The sequence below is a fragment of the Labrus bergylta genome, chromosome 17 (genome assembly GCF_963930695.1).
Source record: "Labrus bergylta chromosome 17, fLabBer1.1, whole genome shotgun sequence".
Lineage (NCBI taxonomy): Eukaryota > Metazoa > Chordata > Actinopteri > Labriformes > Labridae > Labrus > Labrus bergylta.
The window spans coordinates 18,224,228-18,248,357 of record NC_089211.1 but is presented as its reverse complement, the minus strand read 5'-3'; the positions used below and the strand labels follow the sequence as shown (position 1 = coordinate 18,248,357).

Below are 24,130 nucleotides of genomic sequence, written 5' to 3'. Positions count from 1 at the left end.
TAATGGGACAATTATAATGACCTCACATGTGCCTGGAAACAGGCATGCATTTGGATTTCTTTCATTACAGTGTTTGTGTATTCAAACTATCAAAAGTCAGAATGATTGTGAATATTAATACTTTAAGAATATTTGACTAAAAAACACAAAATATTCAAACTTGATATAAATATACACAAAAAGAATTAAAGTCCCCATGAAACCGTAACCTCATGATTATCTAACTGCCATGTTGTGTCGTATTTCCAACTGAAACGGGATAGATCCGATCAGTAGATAGAGGGTGGGACATAATGTTGGGATTCATTTGATTGGATCATTAGCTTCGGCAAAGCTTTCTAATCGGTTGAAGAAATTAGTGAAAGCCCTGAGTGCAGGATGAGTCATCAGAAATTTGAAACGTTTTACAGTAAGAGAAAATACGATTATTTTGAAAAATACTCAGATAATATTCTATTGAAATGGATTTGGCTGATTAACACACGAACGCTGGATTAAACAGGAGAATGTATTTTTCATTTCATGAGGACTTGATGTTGCCTTTTTTGGACAGGCAGCTCAAGAGAGACAGGAGAATGTTGGGAAGAGAGTGTGTGTGTGTGTGTGTGTGTGTGTGTGTGTGTGTGTGTGTGTGTGTGTGTGTGTGTGTGTGTGTGTGTGTGTGTGTGTGTGTGTGTGTGTGTGTGGGGGAAGCAAAGAGCCTTGGTTGGAATCGAACCCACAGCTGCTGCGATGAGGGCCACAGCCTCCGTACATGGGGCGCACAACATAGCTGCTAGGCTATGCGGCGCACTTCATGGGGACATCTCGGCTACATTGTAAATTTAATTTAGTGGTATTTTCCCCTCTTTTCATGCTTGTTTGCTTACATTTATTTTCATAATTTATTGAATACTGCGTCAATATATGAAATATGGGGGGGGGGGACTGTGACTTACCCGATGAACTGTGGGTAAGTCACAGAGGAATGTTATTTTTCCTTGAAATGTCCACATCAGAGCCCTCACACACTTGACGACTTCACAGTGGGACAGCACAGCGCACTCACACACTGACCAGGAATGTGCCTAAAAGATTGTGAGTCTCTGAGTGTGCAGGCCGAGGTTTTGCCAATATCACGTTAAGGATGTTTCACAGTTTACTCCGTCTGAAAGGGCCGTGTATTTTGTTTCACCTCGCATTTGGTGGTGGGTCTCCACCATGAGTCTCGAGGAGTAATAGTTATTTAATATCAGCGTGAGCGGGTTGTCGGACGATCCAGTAAGTGCATAGATGAAGAAAATAAGGAGCAGATTTACATCGATTCTTGTCTTGACCTACACCTAAAAGGGATTTGTTTGGGGTGATTTAAGAGGCCAGATTATAACAGACATATGAAAAGACAAGAGCCAATTTCTTTTGAAAAGGGTTTTTTTGTGACTGGCATGTCAGTTTTTTGTCATAGGTTCAAAGACTTCAGAAAAAGAAGAAGACGACCTGCTTGCAGGTTTACGTCCACATGCCTTTGCTGAATGTGGTTATGCATTGCTTCAGTCGAGTATTTATAAGCCAGGTAACTTGACACAGCCTACTGTACATCGCTATAACTCCATTTTCTAGATCAAAATATTGCCAAACTGGCCCACACTGTGTCAACCATCTATTGTGCTTGTATACATCCAGGTAGAGCATTATGGCAGTAGCCTTTAACCAGAACTCCAACCCCCGCCAAAGGCAGGCAGCTGTGTTACAGGTTGAAAACAACGTTTGACCCGGTGACCATTACAAGCCCCATCTAAACAAAATATGAATTATTAATTTAACCTTCTTATATTCCTAGTTCAAATTGCCCGAGGTATCAGTGTTCAATCATATAGTTGGCTAACCGCACACATCCCTAGTTAGAACTGTTCAAATACATTCTATTTTCTTGTATAGAAATACTGCTCTAACTTTAAGAAAGCCATTGTTTATGAAGAGAATTTAAAGAGGTAAGCAAGGGTGTTGTTGATAACGTACATTTGTAATTTAGTAATATTTTGAAAAGCAAGGATAAGATATTTCATCAACACTGGTACTGCATTTCATTTTTACCTTCCCATTTGTTTTTGTTTTTTTTAGGTTTTAGAGATACATTTGATTCCCAAAATTGATTGATGTCAAAATACAGTTGTGTCATTTCATATCCGGGACGTAAACAGAGAAAGATTGTCAGAAACAGAAACTGTCACAGCTAACAAACGTCAAGGGTGTGACAAGAACGAATGACAGTTTGTTTAAGGAAACTCCCTTTCGAGCCTTTGCCCACCTTGACGCTGCAGCACGACAGATTTCTGGCAACATCGCATGCATCATCATACATGGATGATTTAATAACCACTATTAATAGAAATAATTACTGCTGCCAACCCAATTAAAAAGCAGTTTCCATTAAAACATTTTATTTATTTTATTTTAATTCTTGGTCAAAAATATGACTCAAATTTCAACATTTTTTTTAGCTCATACATCGATGATTTCTAATATTAACGTGAGCGTGGTGCCAGAGCTTGGGTAGTGGATGAGCTTGAGGGACCTAATTTGGCTGTGAGTGTGATTGTAGTGTGATTAGTATTTATATGACACATCATCCACATTAGGCAGTGCTTCCCTGTTCCACATGCCACTCCTGATCTTCCTCTCTCCGCCCTGTTTGGAAGACGTGGCATATTGGTGATGGGCACCATCTGGCCCTCACTGTTGGCACAAGTTTGGGCTCTGTGATTATTGCCAAACGGCGAGAACAAGGGCCCTCGCTCTCCCTTCTTCATTTCTTGTGTCTCACGCTGTCCGTCTGTTTCACATACCCGGCACCTACATCTGTCATTTCTTCACATAAACAAACATGTAAGTGGACAGTTTCACATATTCAGTGAAGACGCTGAGACAAATGCGATTTTTCACGTGTATGCACAGCAAAAAAAAAAAAACATATGAAACAAATAATACCCTTCAGTTCTGTTTTCTTGTTTCCTTACTGTGAAAATCTCTTTCCCTGCTGGCTCAACATTACCTCTGTGTAGTTCAATATGAATGAGAGTGATGCCTACAGTGTATTTTCTCCGTCTCCCCTGTGAGCTGCCTGTTGCTCTTTGGCTCAGCCCTGAAGTAAAGATGGATTACTGCAGAAGAACTGCCTGCCCTGCCCTTTACACATTTCACACACACACCAGTTCTCCATTATCAGCCTCATCCACGGGGAAGTGCTGCGCATGTGCACACACACACACACACGCACACACACACACAGGTCTGAAGGCTCTGACAGGGTTGTTAGCAAAAAGGTCAGACTCAAGAATCTGACAAATCTTTCTTCAGAGAAACCAAAACCTCTCATATCCAGTTAAACTGAAGCTACACCAGCTCTTATTTTCTTCTCTTGTTGTTTTTCATCTTCTTTTTATTCAGTCATGTCTCTCTGTGTTCCTCTCTCTCTCCCTCTCTGTTTCTATTCGAAGATCCATTTCCAGGTAGTAAAACTGTTGTGTTTGGATCAATTCCCTGTCAGATATGGACAACCCGGCCATTTAAAATATCCGCAAGCTGCAAATCCAAGCTCTGCAGTCAGAAGACTGTCCTGGTGTTGTTTGGCTGAAAAGACTTAACCTCAGGGCTCAATAGGTGCATTATTGATTGATTGATTGGTAAGCTAGCTAGTTTCCAATTAGTGATTAGGACAGCTTGCCTTTTTCCTTAAAGCATAAATACCCAGCATTTTTTCCCCATCAAATCTGTTAAACTGGTTTCTGTTCTGCCTCTGCTTATAATACACAGATTGAGTTAATAAAGGCTTTTCTTGTCTTGTCCTTCTACCACTATATTTGCTTCATTGTCCTGTGCAGGGCAAGTCATTTAAAGAAATGGCAGCCCCGTCTGCTGAGAATTACGTTTACTTACAAATAATTTCCAGCAAAGCCTAGAGACACCTGGATTACATTTTAGTTCAACACAGTGAAGAAAAAGAAATGTCAAAAATGTGTTCGCTAAGTGGCAAAACACTGATACATGATGCAGCAGTTAAATGTTGTCTGACAGACGCTCATAAATGACAGTATGACTCGCTTCATACCCTAAAATATCAGAAACACTCAAGTTTCCCCACTGACACTTTCACTTTCTAGTTCAGAACTAGATATATATTGTGAAATACACAAACATCCAATATTAGCTTCATATCTATGGAAACTGGGATGTGTGATTTGGTTGTTCAATGTTGCTTTTAAAATTCATATTACGTCCCTGCACAAAAACACTTTTTTTTTCTGACATTGTTACATATCCTCTGCTCGGTTTCCTCTTTCTGACACTTTTACTTTGTTGCTTCTTCAAACAAAGATGCACTTTCCCTCTCCTCCTATCTCTTAAACTTCTATTTTTTTTCCCTGGGAATTCATTTTATATTCTATTCAGTCAGGTCTTTTCACTCCCTGTTATGATAATGGCAGAGGACTGTCAATGTTTAATGAACAGCTGGAGGCTGAATACAGGTTCAGAAATAACTTTGTGACCGTGAACATGAGAAGTTCATCCATAATTTGCTCACACATCACTGTGTGTTCAGAGGAGCTCAGCTAAATGTGCGCACACTGGGGCTCAGGTTTATTTTGGACAAGTTTCTGCTCATTTGCTCTCTCTATGTATAGTGCGGATTTCGGTTTCCCGGAATAAACTGCACAAGAAACACCTCCGGTTCTGCTTCTTTCCACTGTGGAAGGCAAAGCAAAAGCTGTAAGTCTCCGCCTGGGCAATCTTTCCCACTCACCTCCTCTCTGATGCTGCTCTCCTCTCACCCCTCTCCCCTGCTGTGAGTTTGCACCACTTCTCCTCATCCCCATTTAGGTGTGAAATGTATTTATATTCAATTCGGAGAAAAAATGGGGAAATGTGGGGGAGAGCGCGGAGGAAGTGACACAAGCAATCTACTGGAAAAGGCGCCTCTTTCTGATGTCTGTAGAGCACCATATTCCTCCGGATAAAAACCAGGACAATAAGAAGCTGTCGGCAGCTATGGGCCAGTGTTGGAAGCGTGTGGAGAGTATTTCAATTGGACTGCTATGCTCCTTCTGGGCCACATGAGAAAGTGAATCAAAGCCAGTGAAAGGAAACGTGAGCCCAAGCTGAGAAGTAGCACTCTGGAGACTAAAGCACATTATAGAAGGCAGGAGGATGTGAATGAGGCCTCCATGCACCACAGCCAACAGCGCCTAACACTGCGTGACTGACAGCAAAGACACATACCCTGTTCTTTCTAACGCCCTAAAAAAATTTAAAGTATCTGGCATGTTGCCTAAAAAGGTTTTAATGGCCAAGCACCATCATATATTAAAACTCATGATGTCCACCGCTTTAGAACATTACTTGCTTTTGATGTCTAAAAGTAGTATGGGAGGTAGAACCTTCAATGACCAGACTACTCCCCTTTGGAATCATAAATCATTTAGGGTGCAGGAGGCAAACCCCCTCATTACCTGTATACTTTAAAGTTTACAAATCTTATAGGTAGGGCTGGCTAAGGCTTCCCTTGGACCGGCCCCTAGTTATGCCGCTATAGGCTTAGACTTCCTAGGGACTTGATGAATCAAACTCCTGCCTCCTCCTCCATTTCTACCTACATTCAATAATTTCCTGTATGTTCCTGTATGTTCCAAACTGTATATCTGTCTCACAGTTTTTGTGCACCCATGTCTCCTAGGTTCCTGTAGATCTTTGTTGCAGACCGCCTGCTGCCAAACACCTGCTTTACTTCAACTGCTACAATAATTATAATTACTAGTCGTTCTTATGGTAGCTCTAACATAGTTGTTTCTTCTAATTTATTATATTTTCTATTAATGTTATTTGCTTGGCTACTTTAAGCCTGTATGAATTTGTATTGTTATTTTTGTGTCTGTGTGCACGACTCTCCCTCTATGCTTGGCCTATCTGGTCGAGGCAGACGGAGGTCCACCAATGAGTCCGGTTCTGTTTGAGGTTTCTAACTGTTCCAAAAAGTTTCTGCTACCAAGTGCTTGGACATTCATTAACTTATGGGGGAGTCTGTCATACTGAAAAGGGTCATGAGATAACTTTTGTGGGGATGTTTTGCAATGAAAAAATAAAATAAATGATCGATTGACTGATTGAAAGATGTGTACTTTGAGATAATAATTCCCTTTCCTTGGGTGCACAAAAAAATGGGTCTCATGTTATTTCTCCACAAGCCAATGGGGCTACATATTCCAGCCTGCTTAACAATGCAAGACGTGCCCTGCTGTTCCATCACAGGGGACAAACGTGTCTGGCAGTCATCCTTCTACAGCACCGAGCCAAAGGAGCCATGTCTCCAGGTCTCTTTTAACACTATTATTACTTTTTAAAATCTTTTAAAGCCGCCGTGATGAATTTTTAATTCAGATGAATATTTCACTGCACACCAGAGTTAGGCAAAGAGAGAGGAAGAGGTACGAGTCATTGAGGGATACACGGCAAGAGAGAAAATAAAAAGTTGGAGCTATTGATATGCATGAAGAGTCATCCAAAATGTCCCTCCGCCTGTGCCTGGACTCTCTTATTCTCCACCAACTGACTCTCTGGTCTATCGCAATCGAAGGACAGCGTGCAAGTTTCCAGCCCTGTCATGCGTTGTCGTGTCAGTGGAGATGTGCGTCAGGAAGCGCTGATTCATGATGGGTGTGTGGTGATGAGTTGTTACTGTAGGCGCTGTCACAAAATGTTCGTCTCAAAGCCCTCTTAATGGATCCGTCTGCAGACTTCGTCCTACGAGTCTCAGTCGAGTAATCCGCCGCCCTACCACCACAACCACCACGCATGGCATGCATATGCATATCACAGATGTGAAGAGGCATCCACTGACAAACAGGACACTCTAAAGAGGCAGCACTGGCTGTAAATGAGAGAGAAAACAATACGAGTGTAAAATCGAGGCCGCAGTACAGATTGACTGGCATCCCCAGCAGGAAAGAGAGAAAGAGCGAGACTGCTTCCTCAGCAAGCTTTTTTTTTTCTCAATTATCTGCTGCTCAGTGAAGGCGATGACGGATTGTGTTTGGGAAAAAAGAAACTCTTCGTGGACCCATAGTTTAGCTGAAAAACGTGCGGTCCAGAGAGTCATTAATCCATCTCCCATCGAGCTCCTCAAGTGAAGTGAAACGCGCGATCGAGCAATAGACAAAGCCGAAGCAAAGATAAAGCAGCAGAGTGCAGATCTGATTAGGCTGCCGTCTTCCCACACTCCACAGGGATTAAGCACAACACCTCCTTGTTAGACCTCTCTACTTTTTTCTATGCATCCCGTTCGTCATTAGCAAAAAGAATCCCAACTCCACTCAATAATTAACAGTCCTATACTGTCAAACAAGCACATCCCAGTATCAACATGCAGTTAACGTGCCGCTGCTGTACATGAATAACATCATAAACATCATGCATTATTCTTCTTGTAATGTCAAAGCCTTAAAAAGCTAAACAAATTAAGCGCTCATTTATGCATCCTGGTTGAGTACAAAATGTTCACAATGTAACATTCTGTAGCCACAAGTATCCGTATTAACATGGTTAGTATCATTAGCAGTTATGATAAGATTCGGTGATACTTTTGATAACTTCATTAAAATGATTGATTGATTAAAATGCTTCCAAATGTTCAAATAAGATACAGTTCTTTTTTAATCGCAGTATTTTCCAACTTTTTTTCTTCTTTGAAAACTGTTTTGGCCACTTGGGGGCAGCACTACAAAGTGTTAACACACAACTGATGACAGCTAGTAAGAACACAGCTACATATCTCTATGTTACCATCAAGGAGACAAGGAGCACCATTACCTCTCACTAGGACTGGAATAAGTATAAGTATTTATATAAGAATAAGTATTATTCATTTTTCTTGGTTGGAAATAATTGTCATTTTGGAGGATTCAACAAGTCTGAAAACTCATGAGCTCTGGTGAAAAAACAAACATATTTTGGTAGTTTTACGGATGAATTTCGCTAAATGGCTCAATAGCACCCTCTGGAATTTTGAAATTTCAAACCTTCAGCCCCTTTCATAAGTTTAACTTGGGGATGATTTTTTTTTTGCCACTTCACAAATAAAATTCAAACAATCGATTTCCTTTTCGCTCAGTTTGGGTGTCCACCAAGTCCTGAGGGAAATATGTCTCATTTTGTTTTGTCAGTCTTCTGGGTTGGTTCTTGGTAAGTGCAAATGTAGAATTGATGAATTAAACAGAAATTTTCATTAAAAATAGCTTTGTAGCTAACTCTATATTTTTAGTTGTGTCTGTAGCGTCACCAGTTTTACCAAAAAGTTGTCCAACGTTCCCATAGAATAAACACATATCGCCATCTGACAATAGCCAAAGGGTCCTGAGGTTGCCCAAAACAAAGACCTGAAAGAGGCTTAAAGTGTGGAACTAAGGGGAAACTATAGGATCTTATAACAGCATCTTTTGGGATTGTTTGTGCTGTTGTAATGATTTCTTTCACATAACACATATCAGTAACATCTATTTTTAAAATAATATAATTGGTTATGTCAGCATTGAAATGAAATTGTAATTGTCAAGTCTCTTTTTTTAAGTGGCTTTCTGCCCCCCCCCCCCCCCCCCCCCCCCCCCCATATGGAAATCATGAACTTTTATTTCCTGAGACATTCCTGTTTAAGCTGTCAGCCAGATTGATAGCATAGTAGTTTGCTGAGCTCTGCTTTCCTTTGAGGGCTAAGACTTCTTCAAGAGGCTTTTTTTTAATTGATGGAATCTGTCCTGACAGATATCATGGCTTTTCCATCACTCACCCCTTTCCAGGCTTCTCTTTGTGTGTATTTGGTTTTTTTTTTTCCCTCCTTCAACACCTTTTTCTCTATTGCTGCCAATTTCTCCTTTTAGACTCGGCTCAACTTGAGCCGCCAAGAAAAGAAAATCTCCTCCCTTTTCAAAGCGGGGAAAATCCTCTTGTCACACATGAAAGAAGCATGTCGCCCTGACAGGTCGATTGAGTGATAAGTGCTCGTCCAACCCAGAAGAAGTAGACCGGAGAGGTCGACTAAGCAGTGTAATATGAAGTGTTTTATCACAGAACAGCCACTTAAAGAAATACACTTTGTGATACAGTCAAATATTCCAAAACCGTCACATTCTGTCACTCTTTCATTTTAATTTTAGATGAGGATTCACTGTGTCTTCCTGAGCTGTAACCCTCACTGAAATATTTAGTCTTTCAAGATGAAGCCGTGATTACATTTCGAATGAATCATTTTCTTTATGGGCTTCTGCTCCCTCTCTTGTTATATTTCAAAACCTCAGATCTCTTCTCACAGATCTTTTTCTCTCTAATCCTCAGCTGTCTTTCTTCTTGTCCTCACCCACTGTCTCTCTTCGTTTTTCTTCTTGATTGAGGAGGTTTGCATGCACAGTTTAAATAATTTTTTTTTACGGTGAGTAACTGGATTAGGATAATAGTTTGATTGGATCTTTCTGTGGTTTTCAGTAATTCGACCTCAGCGGTAATATCATTTGTTTCGTGATGAGGTTCATGTCGCGGCTGTGTTGTAGCTGCAGGAAACACCTTATTAGTGCTACGTGGAGATAAATAATAAATGAGTGAGGAGGTGAGTACGCACAATCAAATCACTGAAAGCAATCCATCGAGGACACACACACACACACACACACACACACACATACACACACTTACTTCACAGCTCGAGTCCACAATTAAAATGATTGATGTTGAAAGTTGGCCCTTTAATTGATTCATGCTTTCTCAGATTTATGACACTGTTTGACAAACATGAACACTCGAAGGTGTTTACACAGAAGTTTGAATAATCAGAGTTCTACCTTAACTCATTATTCACTTTGTGTCATGTTTGACACACAACCTTCTGAGACCATCAACACGATCAATAATTATCTCACCAACATTCTGCTCCAACCTAGTGATTGTAACAGCCCATAGTGGATAACCTTACTTTAGTACTATTTGAATGTGCTTCTTAACTTAGACCACAGGTTTGAAATGTTTGATTCCTATTTTAATTGACAATTTTAGACCTATCAGGGAGGATGTGACAATAATAAAGTTAAAAGCCTGATAATGATGACAACAACATGGCGATCATGATGATGACAGTGATAGTCCATCCATCATTTATCTATATCGCTTTTCCCGCTCAGAGTCACGGGGGCTGGAGCCGATCCCAGCTGTCATTGGGCGAGAAGCTGGGTACACCCTGGACTGTTCGCCAGGCGATCACAGGGCTGAAATATAGAGACAGGCAGCAGGCACACTCGCGTTCACGTTTTAACTAGCATGTCTTAAGACTGTGGGAGGAAGCCGGAGTACCCGGAGTGAACCCACGCATGCACAGGGAGAACATGCAAACTCCACACAGAGAGGCTCTGTACTCGCTGTGAGGCAACAGCGCTAACCACTGCACCACTGTGCAATGATAGTGATTATAAGAAATAACAATAGTTGTTTTAATTAGATTTATCTAATCGGTTAGATTTAAAAATTTTGGCTTATGTTATTGACATAATGGAAGAGAGCAGAGTGAGAAAAAAAAAAATCGCAATTACTAGAATTCTGCATAATTGATCTGAGGTTTATTATATATTTATGTATTGGTTAGAATTGATAATTAAAGAACTAAATACACAATTAAATATAGTAATACATAAATTGCTATTTCTATTTATAAAGGGTCCCAATGCCATTATAGCCGGATGTTTAATGAACTATACAAACTTGAATGTTTTATAAAAGTGCATGAGTTTTTTATTCTATCGCAAGGTTCTTCAAAACACCTAAACAAAAAATAAAACCCAGCATACTGTGTATATGTACATGGAAGCACACTTCTCCTTTTGCTCCATGTGATTTATTTTTCGACTATTAACCCTAATAGATTATTTTGCAATTTTAACAAATACAAGGAAGAGAGAGCGGGATTTAAATTTCATAGCAATCCACACTTTTCATTTTGCCTTCCTTCACCCTCCTGTAATGTGTGAAATCCTGTTTGTTAATTGACTGATTTTAATTCAAATCTCAGAGTGAAATGATTTTCAGTAACTCTGCAAGTGTGTGTGTGTGTGTGTGTGTGTGTGTGTGTGTGTGTGTGTGTGTGTGTGTGTGTGTGTGTGCTTGCGTATTTCACACTGTGTGCATCTGTGTGTGTGCTTGTGTATTTGACAATGTGTGCATCTGTGTGTATGTGGGTGCTTATGAATGTATTTGATTATCTTTGCATCTGTCATCACAATCAGACGGAGGGTGGAAGGTGGACACACGGTTGCACAACTTAAGTCTGTGTTTTTGTATGCGTCATTAAATCTGTGAGAGCCTGCATGAGTGCGTGTGTGTGATAAGTCTATACAAATCTCTCATAACTGCAGCTCACGGATCAAACCTGCAGCGGTGTTTGTGCGCTGCGTGGCCACACTCAACGTGCTGCATCCGGCTGTGCTGTCAAACTGAGCAGAACGACAAATCCTACCGAGCCGTAAAACTTAACTCCCTCCCAAAAGTGATGTGATTCAAAATGACAGCATGATGCACATAACTGTGCACCAAGACACGCACTGTGCTCCCAGTGCTCACATGTAAAACAAGTGATAAATATGTAGATATTAACACATCCATACCTGTAGATGATGCAGGCGCAGTCCCTGCAGGTCCCACAATTCTCAATGTCCTGTCCGGTTCTGTATAAATGTCTTCTGTGGAAAAGCACGGAGATGACATATCAGGGGTAAAAGAGTGATTTTTATGTGTGTGTGTGCTTGTGGGAGACATATTCAGGTTATGGTTTCCCCTGTTGGACCAAATTTCTGGCACACACTTCCCTGCAAATAAGGAAATCTCTTCTCTGAAATCACCACTGATCATTTTTTAATGAACGATACCCCCTTCCAACGGGCTTCGGCGGTTACGTAAAACATGAGTCACTACATCCCTCCGGGCATAAAATAATGCTTATGAGGTAAAAGTCAAGTCTGCATGCATTAGATTTAGCCCTGTCACTGAATTCTTGAACGGGAACACGCAATATATATATATCACTTCTGAGACAGAAGGCCATGCAGTCACATTATTAAAATGACTGGCGTTAGCATTAGCCTTAACAGTGTGATTTGGATTACGCTGCTCAGATATCAGTCAAGCCTTTCCATGGATTCATAGACACACATCTATCCATGTCTATCTGTTCCAATTTTGGTGGCGATAAGGCGGGAGAAATTACTAAGCAGCTTACAATGTAGGAAGCAGATTAATTAAAGACTTGACGAAAATGGTAAAGGATTTACTGAGAGGCATCTGAAACCACCAACATGATGACAGCCAATGCTGATTCCTATCTGTCCCTGCCTGCTGCATACATGCATGAGTGAGTGAAAAGAGCGGCTGCAAAATGGGTGAAACCAGGCTCCTAAAGTGCTCCCTGTTGTCTGACATGACATGAATTCTTCAGCATATCGAGAGTTGGGACTGAGTTACATGACTGACAAGAGACTGCATAAAAATAACAACAGATGCTGGCTCGCATGGCAATCGGGTGTATCATTTTCTCGCCCAGCAGATTTAGCCACTTTTGTTTCTATTGCCTTCTCATGCACCAAAATTGACTTTTTGTTCTGTCCACACGGCTTTGTTGCCAAAGTAGTTACAATTGGGATTGGCTATAAATAGGGGAGCCACATGACAACAAAGCTCAGGCACAACAGCCATCTATCTTTAATATTCATGGCACACGATGCAGAGAGGTTATTACAGCTGCTGTGGATATTCCCCTTTGTGGAGAATAATAAGCCGAGGACAACCAACCTGGGTCGTCCATTCCAGGAGAAGGAAGAACAACCTTTAGTACAAAGCTAAATGCAGGTTTTCATGTGTGGAGATTCTTAATTAAGACATTAAATGTTTGGGAATAAAACAGTGAGCACTTAGTCTAGACGCTAACATGTACTTTAAGGTCTCTGCTTATCTATCTATCTATCTATCTATCTATCCATCCATCCAACTGGAAAACTTCAAATATGGAATAGTTCCTCTTTTGGCTTAGGACCTTACCACTAGGTCTGAACCAGTACAAGCCCCTCCCAAATCTCTTGATTTTAACTGTGGGTTGCACTGCATTTAACACGACTGTTAACACTCCCTTTGAACACACACACACCTTAGGTTTGTGGTGGGAAGATCAAAATATAAAATGGGTCATCTAAGCTACGATGGGTAACTAGTGAATGAAACATCAGGGGTAGACTTTATCTTTAAAATGTGTTTAAAAAAAAAAAGTTAAACAAAGAATAGTCTAATCCTAGCACTCGGGATAAGTGTGAAGTTTCATATATCTAAATCCAGAACAGGGTTAACAAAATATTTTTAGTTTATCTCTTGAAATGTATGATAGATATCATTTTGTTTGAATTGATTCCAGACAAGTTCTTACATTAATTCAGGAAAGTTGGCATTTTCATTAACCTGTCACATACACACAAGTAACTGTGTACCTAAATTGTGTGCAGTTGGCCCTGTGGTTTTCTTGTTCTCTTCCAGATTTCCGAATAATATTCTCACGGAACAGTTGACAACACGCCTCGTCGCTCTGTTGTTTACTGGTTTAACATTGAAACACAACAAGGTTTGTTTTAATAGTACAGTACATCAAGGTATTGCAGGCCAATCATATGCAAAATCATTCAGGAGAACTTTACAATACTATGAAACAGGACAGTATATCTGTGAAAACTAATCAAGGAAGCAGTAAGGTGATCTTTGTATCTTAACTACACAGAGGTAATCTGTTCAACTTTCGCTCTTTATTTAGTATGCTTTCACAGTATTTTTGCAGTTCTCTGCTACAGTAAGACAATCTTGCTTATTTAATCCAAGTGTGAAAAGCCTTCATAGTAGTTTCCTGATAATCTTATAGCAATAAGGCATGCTTCTATGCAATTTAATATGTACAGTATTATGACCTCTCCAGGTCACATTGGACTTTAACTATAGTTGATTCACATACTGTCGATGGCAAAGGGGTTTGGCATAACCTTACCTTTTAATTCTTAAAAATGTATACTTAAATAAAATATTTTCTCACCCGTCCCTTTCGGCTTCCTTCTTCTCAAGGTCTTGAATGACATCCAGCAGAACCTTAATGGTATTCTGGCTGGTCTCCAGGACCCCCTCCAGACTGTGGAGCTGGTTCTGCAGGCTACGAATATCATGTAGGGGTCCGTTGGGACCTAAGAGCTTTTCTGTCACCCTTGCTGGGTCCAGTTTACACCTGGCCCCAGCCACCAACCCTCCCAGTATTTCCTGGACCTGTCTTAGTGTGTCAGCTTGGGTGGCAGTCAGGGGTCCAGCTGTAGGTCGCTCCCCAGAAGCAGAGCAGCGCCTGGCCCCAGAGCAACCCTGCTGGTTTGGAGGGAGAGGGTGTTGGCTGTTGGGGGTGTTGGGCCGGGCATTGGCTCCTGAGCAGAGCATTTTATGTAGTGCCCCAAGCTGAGCCTGGGCTGAGCTGAGACAGCTGGGCTTAAAACAGGCCTTGGCAGGAGAGGAGGAGGAGGAGGAGGAGGACTGCTTCTCTCCCTTCATCACAGCAACTGGCGGAGTTTGAGCTCTGTGCTTCAAAGAGCTGGCTCTCTGACAGAGCTTGGGCGAGTCTGTACATTTTATATCTTCCTTTTTCTCCTTCTCCCCTTCTTTATCTTTCTTGCTGGCCTTGCTGTCTGCCCTGAGCATGGGTGTACGGATTGCAGGACCTGGTGTATCATTTCCCTTTTTGCGTGGTGTGTAAGGTGGAGGTGGTGGGGGAGGAGGTGGAAGTCGAATGCCCCTCTTATCCTGAGCGTTAAAGGAGGCCTGAGAGGGGGGTGTGTATGGTGGCGCAGCACGAAATGTGGAAGAATACAGGGGAACAGCTTTAGTTGGTGTTGCACATTGTTGTGCAAGTGGAAGAGTGGACACATATGTTTTCACAAGTGGAGGCGGAGAAGTGCAAGATTTTAGTTTGGGGACTGGGGAGGAGTAGGGGGTTATTCCTGTGTTGGCAGCAGAGGTATGTTGAAAAGCTTTACATGGGATATTGCAGTGAGATACAGTCTGTATGAGTGTAGCATAAGTAGGTGCAGTAGAATTTAACTGGGGGGCATTGGGCCCAACTGGATGTGTGGTGGAATAATATGAAATGGAGGTGCAAGACATGGCAGTTTGAGTTACAAATGCACTGGGTGATGGGTTTAGAGAAGGTGTAGTGTTGGTTGCATTGATTGGTGGTTGATATGTCATGTTTGGGGCAGTTGTTTGATTACTGGCAGGGTCAAGGGCGGTCACATTGGGGGTTAGAGTTTGGGTTGGGTTCAAACAAGTTTGGGGAGATAATGATTCTACATTTGGGGTTGGGGAGGTACAGTTTGGGCTGGGATGTGGTGTTGCAGTTATGGAAGGAGTGGCACAGACAATAGCTGTGCTTGGGGTTGTTGGTGGTGACACAACGGTATAATAGGGAATTGGATGTTGAATAACGGTTGGTGCAGGAGTTGAGCAAGGGATGGGTAAATCTATTAGTGGGGGAGGGGTGGTGCAAACTGGCTTAGTTGGAGAGGAGCAAATTGGCTTAGCGCAATGTTCAGGGCTCTGAGTGGTTGCATTTGTATTTGGAGGGGAGGTAGAGTAAGGCACAGTAGTTATTTGGGTGGTGGGAGGGTCTTGAGTTGCTGTTGGAATTGCAGGACTTTCAGATTGAACTTGCATTGAGCTAGGTGATACCGTCAGAGGTGGGGAAGCACAGGGACTGCAAGTTTGTGTCTGGGTAGTGCAAGGTTGATGAAGTGGGGAAAGATGACAGGGTGAGTCAGTTTGTTTCTCAGTCGTGCACTGTTCAGTGTTTGGAGGTAGGGATGAGCAAGAATCAGTGATTTGATTTTGAATTGTTGTGCATTGTTTGTCATTCAGGAGTGAAGAATTATGTTTACTCTGAGTCTGACTTTGAGTGAAGCAATACTTTGAATTGAGAGATGGAGAAGTGCTCTCAGTTTGAACTTGGGTGGTACAGAGTTTGGTATTTGAGGGTTTGGGGGATGGACTGGGGCTTTCAGTCTGAGTAAGGGTGGTGCAGTATTGTACTTCCTTTCCAGGATCACTTGTTGTCCTATTCAGTCGCTTTCGTCGCCTGATCGCTGAGGGAGTGCTGCTTCCTTGGCGCTTGGGCCCATCACGGCAGGACACAGTGGAACAGTGGCATGGCTCAGTGTTATGAAGGACTGAAGGGGGGCAGCTGTGCCTCGAATTTTTGACTAAACTGACAGCTGACTTCATATCTGTCCTGCAAGATTTAGACCTCCGTTCCCCAACTATTCCATCCCCTGTAACAGAAGGACCATTCAGATCCTTTGACCCAGGCAAAGACACATGGTTGTGCGTAAGGTACTCATCTTGAGAGTCATGTTCATCATCACCATCCACGCCCACTGAGTCCCCAAGACTGTGACTACGTCTGTGTGTGGAAGAGATGGACTGGTTTTTTTTCAGGCATGGGGAGGTCTGGATGGCTGTGCTGGTGCTCGTACTGGGCTTGCGTGTCATCGGCAAGGTTAGGGAGTTACTCTGTGGTGGTGCCCAGCATCGACGTGTAGGACCTGGCGTCAATGGATGAGGAGGAGCCCTGGCTAAGAAGGCAGCCACCACCTCTATGGTACTTGCCATATCCCCACGTACAGCCCCCACCACCGAAGTTTGGCCAGGTAGACTATCAGTCCTTGGCCCATCCCTGTCTGCCCATGGTGTTGGGGCCCTGCTGCTATGTTTGCGAAGAGGATGTGGGCTGTCACAATCTGTGGCAACCCTCTGATGGCTATTGTTTTCTCCTGTTCCACTGTTGCCACTGCTGCTGCTGCCATCCTCCAGGTCTTTAAAGCGGACCTGGTGGGTGCGGTTGCGACGCCGTTTTAGGCGGCTTTCAATGTCCGGGGAGTCTCTATTAAGCAACACAGAACGCACAGTCATTGTCCCGGGCAACTTGTCTGCCAAAGTGCTCTTGCCGTTGGTTTGGCCTGTGAGCACGTGGTTTGGCTCTTTGCTCACCATTGCTCTTGTCGCTCTTGCTCCCCCAACATCCACAGGCTCTGCAGGCAGTTTGATGTTGTAAAGGCTTAGTTGTGTCAGTGCGTCAACAAAGATCGTGATCTCCCTTCACTAGATATCCATTATAAATCTACAATTGAGCGACTGAGTCCCAGTTTCATCACAGGACATATGTAGCTGTTTCTTGTGTGCAGCTGCTCAGATTTTTTCAAATATAGACACCAGGGACTTCCTTTGTAACTAAGACTGTCCTCAAGAAAGGTTGGGATCCCAGAGTCACAGTTCAAAGTGTAGTAGTGGTAAGCACAGCCATTAAAATTTAATTTAAGAATAGATCATTGTGATAAATGCTTACCCAAAGAACTTTATGGTTCTCTTTTTACTCATACTTTCATAGAAAAATAAATATGTGCAGCATCAAATATTCTTTTAAACAACCATGTGAAAAATGTCCATAGTGTCCATGTCTTTTACTTCTTATTCCATTTTCTCTTTAAATTTCCATGGAGAGAAACTCTTGTTTAGGCTGGAGACGTTTCCAACAAATACGCAGGGAGGAAGGTCATACAGCCTGTCCATCCTTTCTGTGTCCATCACTTTGGCTCTTCTACTTGGTGGCCCTTCCTTCTACTCCTGCCTTCTCCTCTGGGCATGCAGTATATTGTATGGCCAAAGAAAGGGAAAGTCTTGCAATCTTACACATAATGGCCTATCTGTTTCACCATTTTTTGTTCTTCCTTGCTGATTTGATCACTTTCTTCGTTTCTTTCACTTCTCAATGACTCACTCTCTCATGGTTGAAGACAGCCTGAGCTCCTAAAGAGAGTAGGAAAACAGAAAAAAGAAAAGCGGTAAATTATTGCATTTGGATTGAAACACAATGTGTTTGTTCTTGAGGATAATGGGGAAGATATAAGAGAGGCAGCTATTTTAAAAATGCATGACAGGGAGGTCAACAAAGAATGGGGGGAAAAGGAAGACATCAATTAAAAAAAAAAAGTGATGAAAGGATGTAGTTGGCAGAGGACAGAGTATGTCATCAACGATAGAAAGATATTCACACATCACAAGTGAAAGAGATTGTAATTATGGCTTATTCACATTAGCTGAAGAGGCTACTTATGTGTATTTGATATTCCATTCCCTGAGTCCCTTTTTTATTTTAATATCTTTTGTGTGTTTTCATAGGTGATACTAACATATTCAAAAGTAGCTGTATTGTTGTAGCAGCAGTACTAGTGCGATTTAGTATTTATTACTGCTTATAGTGGCATAGTATGGCTGTTATCAATATTCTCAAATGCGTGTCTTACAGATTTTCTTTTCCTTCATGTTTAACAGTTGTTGGCCCTGTTATCAGTCCTTGATGATCTGCCACGGTGACATTCTTTCTGATTCATCTGGTCACTGTGTGACAGTCTGTCTGCCTCACTGTATTTAGTAGTATGTTCTCGTCAGTCTGATTCTGGGGCCTATTTTTGACGATCTATGGCCTTGATATGTATATATATCACTTCCATTTCCTGTCTGGGCCACTGGCAGTCAAGCGTGATGCTGGCGTTTGTCGTACACAATCTATGGATCTGTGCCTTGTTATCTCCTTGTGATTGCCCCTGACACTGACAGGCCCTTGCTAATTTTGTGCGCGAGTGTGACTGGCCGTTACTCCGTTCCCCCTCTCTGATGTGGGAGGGATAATTAGTGACTCCTTCACAGCTCCCAGGTTATTTAGGGAGAGAGATACCCGAGGGGCTGCCACTTTTATTTATGTCCTCTGTTTTCCTCTCTTTCTTTCTCCGGCGCTGAAGAGGAGGATCTTTGTCACAACCACACCCCCGCTGTCAAGACCTTTAAAAACATGGTTATTAGCTTAAATTATGATTAAAGTTACACTAGACATGAGCCTTGAGGGGAAATATCAAGCAAGCATACTTGGATATATTAATGGATTTAGAAACAAACCATGGGATTCCTATTCATATTACTTTCTCATCACTGCAGCGTATACAGAGGAGCTACTTAATTCACGCAGAAGACACAACCACTTTGGGTTAAAGTACACTAAGGAAGGCCTGAATAACAAAGACATAAATCTGCTTATGAAATATTAGAACCCTTACCAAATTAATATGGAGATGATCTGAAAAAAATTGTCAAAATTCCTTCCTGATTAACTTGAGAATTTCCTGTTACAGAGCTGCGCTGGTACTTGGGGGTTTTATGCACAATTACAGAAAACATCTGGAAAACCAGTAATCATTGACATTTGTTATGTCATCACATTGGTGCACTGATTTGCATAAATCAGAAGCGGATATGATACTGGTATACAGAAACACTTCTACCGAATATGACTTTTTTTTTTTTAGAATTCTCCCAGGATTAAATCACGTTTCCATTCCTACTTTTTTTCCTTAAATCCCATTTGTACTCCATCTTTTTACCCATTATTTTTAAAAAAGCACTTTACATTCAATATTCACTCTGACAGATCTTCCCAGAGCTTCAGCTAACCTTCGCAGGTCTATTACCCTTACTCCCCCTATAGTGGTGACATCCTCCTCCTCCATTCTACCTTTTCTATTTTGCTTTCCACCCCTGTCACTCGTATCTCTCTTCCTCACTCAAACAACTGAATCTCTCCCTCTGCCTCTTTCTGTCCCACCACAGTTAGTCCCTCTCGATCTGCAAACTACCCCCGGGTCAAAATTTACACTGACACTTTAATGAATCCAGACCCTCTTAATACTTCATGGCCTCACTGCTGTGGCTGAGGCCAGCTCTTTTCCACATGTGACATTTCATGTTGAGCTTTATTGGCAGACAAGAGATAAATCACCAGGCAGGAGGAGGAAGGTGTGCAACGGCATAATGCCAGCAAGAGTCGTAACTCTTTGCGGTTATTATTTAAGATTTACTACAGCCTTCTTGTGTGCTGCCTACCTCTCGGAGAGGGCTTTGCTGTGAATATAGGCTTCTATCCTCTTTCCTGTGTGTGTGTGGTTTTATGCCTGTGCATGTGTGCGCATGGGATGATAACGCTAAGGTCACATCTGATCTCCCTGTGCTGAGCCGTGCTGACTAGCAGAAATATATCTGATGCAAATTTCAAAACAAAAGAGGCAGAGACTCTGTTTGCATAGATCTAATAATATTCAGAGTCTTTCAGGGATGCTGAGAATTGCATCCATGCCAATAACACACCTTTGGGTCTCACAGTGCTGAGGAGGTGGAAGGTGCTGCGGATTGAATTGTTATGTAAAGGCATGTCAGATCGGATTGTCTCGGCACGCTTGAATTTGTCAGACAGGACTGAGATGAAGAGGAGGCAGCGAGAGAGAGAGAGAGGAAGAGGAAGGAGAGGAGGTAGACACGCACGGTTATATTTAGAGATGCTATGAGACACATAACAAACCGAGAGGAGTAGGAATGTGAATAAGTAGGAGGGAGAGGATGGAGGTGGTGGTGGTGTGGGGGGTGGGGGGGGGGGGGGGCAACAGGGAGCAAAAAGCAGGAGGGAACAACCCCTGGCAGCAGAGGAAATGTCATGGTTAGGGTTCAGTGAAGTGGTAAATCAGGAGCATCAGCGTGTCAGGGCATTTAAGGAGGAACTGGAGAGGAACTAAGAAAAGATATATGATCAGTTATTGGCCCTGAGATAAAAAAAAAAAAGGTTCTGTAGGAGCTATACCTGCACTCCGTCAGGGGAATTTACAACAGTCGCCTTACAGAATCAATGCAAAGTGCAGGAGAATGTTTCGCATTTGAATAAAATAATTTCTACTTTTGAGGTGCCCGTAGAGAAATATTAGTAATAGGAAAGCATTGCAAGCAACAAAGGGGGGAGTTTCATTTCATTCAATGCAATAAAACCGGCAGGCTAATAAAAATATCACATGCAGCTCCATCAGGAACATTTTGGGCTTAATTATTTGAATGTAAACTGAATAGCATGAATAAATATGAAATTCCACAACCCTAGCTTTTACAAATTATCTGAAAGAAGTAAAAGGTACAAGTGAAGTAAAGCAAGTTGTATTAAGAAGTTAAAAAATAAAATGAAATCCCTCATCTCTGACAAGCGGAGAGGAAAAAAGAGTGTCACTGTCTAATGAAATTCTTGAAACCTGATCCTGCTCAGCAAAATTAAATTACACAAACAAACACAAATCAAATCACGATCCTTAATTCGTTATACATCCAAGGCAACACAGTGAATACAACCATTGTTATTCCTGACAGACTCTTGTGTAATAGCAGCAAGATGTAAATGCCGGTTTGTTTGTTTATGACTGTGAACTGGCATCCAATTTGGCCGGTTACAGTCAGCCGTCACAACGAGCCATATTTCACCGGGCACTGTAGCTGCAGCACAAATATCAAATAATCAGTATCTAGAAACTGAATGCTTGGAAGCTTCTCGAATCTTTTCATTTCTTCATCAAAGTAAAGTAATGGACCAACTGTTAACCGTGGCTGCTATAGGAGTGGCGGTGCCATACAGGACTGACCACATAAATCATCTCTTTTTCTTTTTTTGTACGAGGAAATCAACTTGTGCTATTTGCTCGTAACATTAACCATTCATTTAGTGTTTCTCTAGCATGTGCAGCTAGCACAGTTGTTGTTTCCTGTGTTTTCCAACTTAACACCTGATAATATATATTTATATTTATTGTTTTACCAAGACAGAAGCAGTTAGCACTAGCTGGTGATCTTGGTTGAGAAATAAATAAAAAAGCCAGAAAATGTACCTTTGGAGTATCTATGAGTATGACACTTAACTCCATTCAAGTGATAATAATATTGTGCTGTCACACTGAATGTGTAAATTACTTTTCCATATAAACTTAAAGGTCACAATACTTCAGGATTTTTCTGCTGCCCCCTAGTGACCAAAACATTATTGCAGCATTAAAAAAAAAAAAAAAAATGGTCCAGATAGTTTAACTTGAATGTTTTAGCTGAACTGTTTACCTCACTGATCATTTCTCAAATCTGTTCAAACACTGAAAATGTTGGAAAAGTGAGCATCTTCCAAATCAACACATTATTAACAGAACAGAACTTTCTCAGTTGTTAAATCACATCTGTGATGCTCAGGACTACTCTTTTTTGCGAGACAGATCTCATTATTTGAACCTTGCTAAATGCTCTTAAAGGTTAACATCCATTGCAATGTCACACAAACATACCCGAATGTCAGCTATCACTGTCACTGGGCAGCTCGTTCCTAAAGAGGCCAATGCGGCCACCCTGCTTGTGCCAGTTTCCTTGAAGCATGGCCGGATTATTTCTAACTTTCAGAGTGTGAGTGCCAGAAATGATTTGTTCCATCTGTCCTCTTTTGACCAAAATCCTCTGCCTAATATGAAATCCCTATATTTAGGCCAATGGATTGTGATAAGCATACTCTGCCAACTGTGAGCAAATTTGGGGATGTTTGAAAGAGAGCCAGAGTAAACATTGCTTTTCTTTCCTGCACGCCTTCTGCAGCCTAATTGTCTGGTTTCTCTGGCTGGTTAGTTCTTTTATGCTCCATCTTTTGTGTCTCTCTATTTCACAGTGCTACAGGATTCAGAGAGGTTGAATACTCCAAAATGTCCCTGGGTTAAGTATAAGAAGAGAAATAAAACAGGTGGCTTGACTGGCATGTTCAGTGCACATTTGCACACTAAGGTACATATAGAGCAGTCTCCCTTGGGGTGCCTCTCTGCCGGGCGGACGTGCTGCAATGTCCCTGTCCAAACTAATGTCCAAAGAGTACATCAGTGTGTTACCTATAAAACCAGTCCACTGTCAGTCCAGGAAAAAAACACACAGCCAGCAGACACAGAGATTCTAAGCACGGGTAGAAAAGTAAAAGACTGCAAAAGTTTAACAGAAGTACATTAACTGATGTTGGGTAAAAGGAAGTGGAGGAGACAGATTTATAAGCGATGTGAGAAAAAAGGATTAAATGGTAGATAGAAAAGAGGAAGCAGGGAGGTGGAGATAGCTGACCCCTTAAAAGACACGTTGATGAGATAAGATAAAAGGGAAATATACTGGAGCGAGGAGCAGAGGGAGTGAGAGAACGAGGGAAAAGAGTCGAGCAACGGCGGGCAGGATTAACAGCGCAGCATTTCTTCACACAGCGAAAAAAAAATCGTGTGTGCGGATGTGCACCTGTGCCTGTGTGCATGCATGTGGATTTAACAGTGTGCATGCATGCGTGAAAGTGCATGTGCAATTACATTTGTATTACCATGTGAGTGAGACGATTACTATGAGATTAGTTAACTGAGATAGGAGAAGTATGTTTTTACTAAAATCAAGTATTCTTTTTAATCGTGTTATCATTACGTTAAAGCCTATTAGTTTGACTGAAATGCATCAATGAAATACCCCACATTCCCTAAAATTGAAATGCTCATGCAGCAGGAACAGCATGCATTTAATCTTGCTGCGATACAGATCCATACAAATGGAATTCCCTCACTCAGTGCCTCCCTCCTCCTCCTCCTCCTCCTCCTCCTCCTCCTCCTCAAACTTTGTACACTCTTCCCCTCCCACCACACACACACACACACAAACACGCACGCACACACGCACGCACGCACGCACACACACGCACACACGCACACGCACGCACACACACAGTCCAGATCATGACAAATATGCAATGAAAGCATGCTGCTCCAATCTGCAAAGCTACATCACCGACACACCAATCTAAGCTCCTCACTCTTTAAAGCTTCTCATAAAGCTGCACAATCTCGGAAAAATAACTCCCACACCTGCGGTAAAACAAATCCCAGCATCCAAACACACACACACACACACACACACACACACACACACACACACACACACACACGCACGCAGGCGCACACGCATGCATGCACGCACGTACACACACAAGTACGACCCCATTTCTGTAGATTTTCACACTCACACAAACACACCGCCATTGTAAGAATAAATAGTGCACACACACACACACACACACACACACACACACACACACACACACACACACACA

At 42.0% G+C, this 24,130-nt stretch overlaps 1 protein-coding gene across 4 annotated transcripts in view; it reads right to left on the bottom strand.

The window, feature by feature from the left end:
* LOC109998478 (mucin-2) overlaps positions 1-24,130 on the bottom strand; it is a 38,367-nt gene that overhangs the window by 13,419 nt on the left and 818 nt on the right. The window contains exons 2-4 of one of the 4 annotated variants that reach the window (XM_065965681.1): positions 14,123-17,922; positions 13,533-13,637; positions 11,667-11,741 (exon numbers count right to left, since the gene is read on the bottom strand). In XM_065965681.1, coding sequence (XP_065821753.1) covers positions 11,667-11,741; positions 13,533-13,637; positions 14,123-17,109 — 3,167 coding nt within the window. In that variant the 5' untranslated portion in view covers positions 17,110-17,922. The remainder of the gene's footprint in view (positions 1-11,666; positions 11,742-13,532; positions 13,638-14,122; positions 17,923-24,130) is intronic. The other 3 variants (XM_065965682.1, XM_065965683.1, XM_065965684.1) reach the window with 3 other exon arrangements.